At 50.0% G+C, this 1,897-nt stretch overlaps 2 protein-coding genes across 2 annotated transcripts in view; both read right to left on the reverse strand.

The window, feature by feature from the left end:
• The window catches only part of LOC106816140 (salivary glue protein Sgs-3-like), a 3,610-nt gene extending 3,407 nt beyond the window's left edge, over nucleotides 1-203 (reverse strand). Inside the window, exon 1 of the mRNA XM_014820695.1 lies at nucleotides 193-203. Coding sequence (XP_014676181.1) covers nucleotides 193-203 — 11 coding nt within the window. The remainder of the gene's footprint in view (nucleotides 1-192) is intronic.
• A 61-nt stretch (nucleotides 204-264) lies between these two features.
• LOC106816141 (lachesin-like) lies at nucleotides 265-1,440 on the reverse strand. The gene is made up of 3 exons (XM_014820697.1): nucleotides 1,372-1,440; nucleotides 760-985; nucleotides 265-527 (listed from the first exon to the last, which is right to left on the reverse strand). The coding sequence occupies exons 1-3, from the start codon at nucleotides 1,438-1,440 to the stop codon at nucleotides 265-267; spliced, it is 558 nt and encodes a 185-aa protein (XP_014676183.1).
• Nucleotides 1,441-1,897: the final 457 nt, after the last annotated feature.

Raw genomic sequence — 1,897 nt, forward strand, 5'->3', positions numbered from 1 at the left:
CTTTCTCTCTCATGGTACCCCTCAATCGCTAGCTCTGACTCTCTCTCTCTCTCTCTCTCTCTCTCTCTCTCTCTCTCTCTCTCTCTCTCTCAATCGCTCTCTCTCTCTCTTGCGCGCGTGTGCTCTCTGTTTCTCTCTGTTTTTATCCCTATGGCGCTCTTACTCAATTTATCTCTCTTTCTCCCTGTCTACGTGCCTGTCATTCTGTTTGTGTGACTATCTGTGTTTCTGTCTTTCTCTCACTCTCTACGCGCGCCTGTCTATCTATCTATCTGCCTGTCTGCCCATCGCGACGTCACCTCCACTCACGTTAAGGTTGCCTGCGTTTCGCACTGTACAGCTGAGTTCGATGGTGGCGCCAGCTGGCACCTCGGAATCCCGCGTCACTTCCACAATCATAGGCTCGTCCTCCGTCGGCGTCGGCGTCGGCGTCGTCTTCACCGACGGCTCTACGCGGTACGGAGTAGTGCTGACCTCTATCGGAGGCCGGAATGTCGTCGGCGGCGCGGCGGTCGTTGCCGGGGCGTCTGCGGGAAGCGGTGACACAAACGCCGACGGTGAGCGACGGAAGTTTGATTATTAATTGTTAATTGAAGAAGGTAATTGACCGACGGTGGGGGTTTGTGACTGTGCTGTAGGGACTGTAGCGGTATAGCGTGTTGACACGTTGTACGCATTCACGAGACCTATCAGACGAAATACAAGTTGTGTGTACGCGTGCGTGCGTGCGTGCGTGCGTACGTGTGTCCATACACTCACCTATGACGCTGATCGACACGTTCACCTGTACAGGTGGAATCGTCGGCACCTCGCAGGTATAGACTGCCGAGTCCGTTTTCCTCACGTCGGCTATACGCAGCCGTACTCCCCGCTGCTCGGGGCTGCCCGTCACGAGTGCGTGGAAGCGGGGATCGTCTATCAGTGTGGCGGCGTTAGCCGTTAACATGACTGGGCTCTGTGTCGGCTTAGACCTGATCCAGACAACCTGCAACATGCCCGAGCGATGATATATTTAATTAATAATAATATGAATAATATGTTTAATAGTATAACATATATATTTCTGTTGTTTGAAAAAAATAAACACAGAATAAGGCTGACAAACGCACAGAAAAAGATACTTGATTTTCAGCTGGTGAAATCAGATAAAGTATTTATTCGAATTTTCTTTCATAACAACACGTAAAGTTCGGTAATAAAATGTTTAGTTTTTTGTCTCAGCGTCTGTCGGGCGACCCCAAACCATTATAAATAATAAATAAATAAATAAAACAAACTATGATATATATATATAAATCGCTGGACAAAACTACCGACGGTGTTATGTTCACGGTGTTACGTCACGAGCTCTAGCTGTCAGTGTCCACTGACGTTCAGGTCTTCGACGTTGCTGACGATGCACGTGATCGTCGACCGTCGCTCGACAGGGACCTCAAGCATCCTGACTCACATCAATAATCATCGCCGTGGTTTACCTTACCGCGCCGGTGCGTCGCGCCGTCGTCAACTGGCCGTGCGGAGCCCTCAGTCGTCACCTCGGTGACCGGTGTCGGCGGAGGCCGCGTGACTGGCACGACCACCTCCGGGATCGAGGCGGGAATGATCCTGGTGGGCGGCGACCTTGAAAGGATAACGGACGAGAGTGAGATTAGGTTCGTGTCCGAACGCATAGAAATATATAAGAGACACTAATATATAGTCAAACTACATATATATTCTATGTCCAACCAAAGGAGGGGGTGGATACCTGGCTACCGTACTCAAGACATACCATGAAGAATTTTACACACGTCAGAGAAAGGGAGAGAGAGACTGCGAGAGAGGAACTTGAAGAAGACAGCTTGGAGAGAACACTTGAGAGAGACACGCCAAGAAAGAACACGCTGAAGAGACACTC

Source organism: Priapulus caudatus, unplaced genomic scaffold, assembly GCF_000485595.1.
Source record: "Priapulus caudatus unplaced genomic scaffold, Priapulus_caudatus-5.0.1 Scaffold1298, whole genome shotgun sequence".
Lineage (NCBI taxonomy): Eukaryota > Metazoa > Priapulida > Priapulimorpha > Priapulimorphida > Priapulidae > Priapulus > Priapulus caudatus.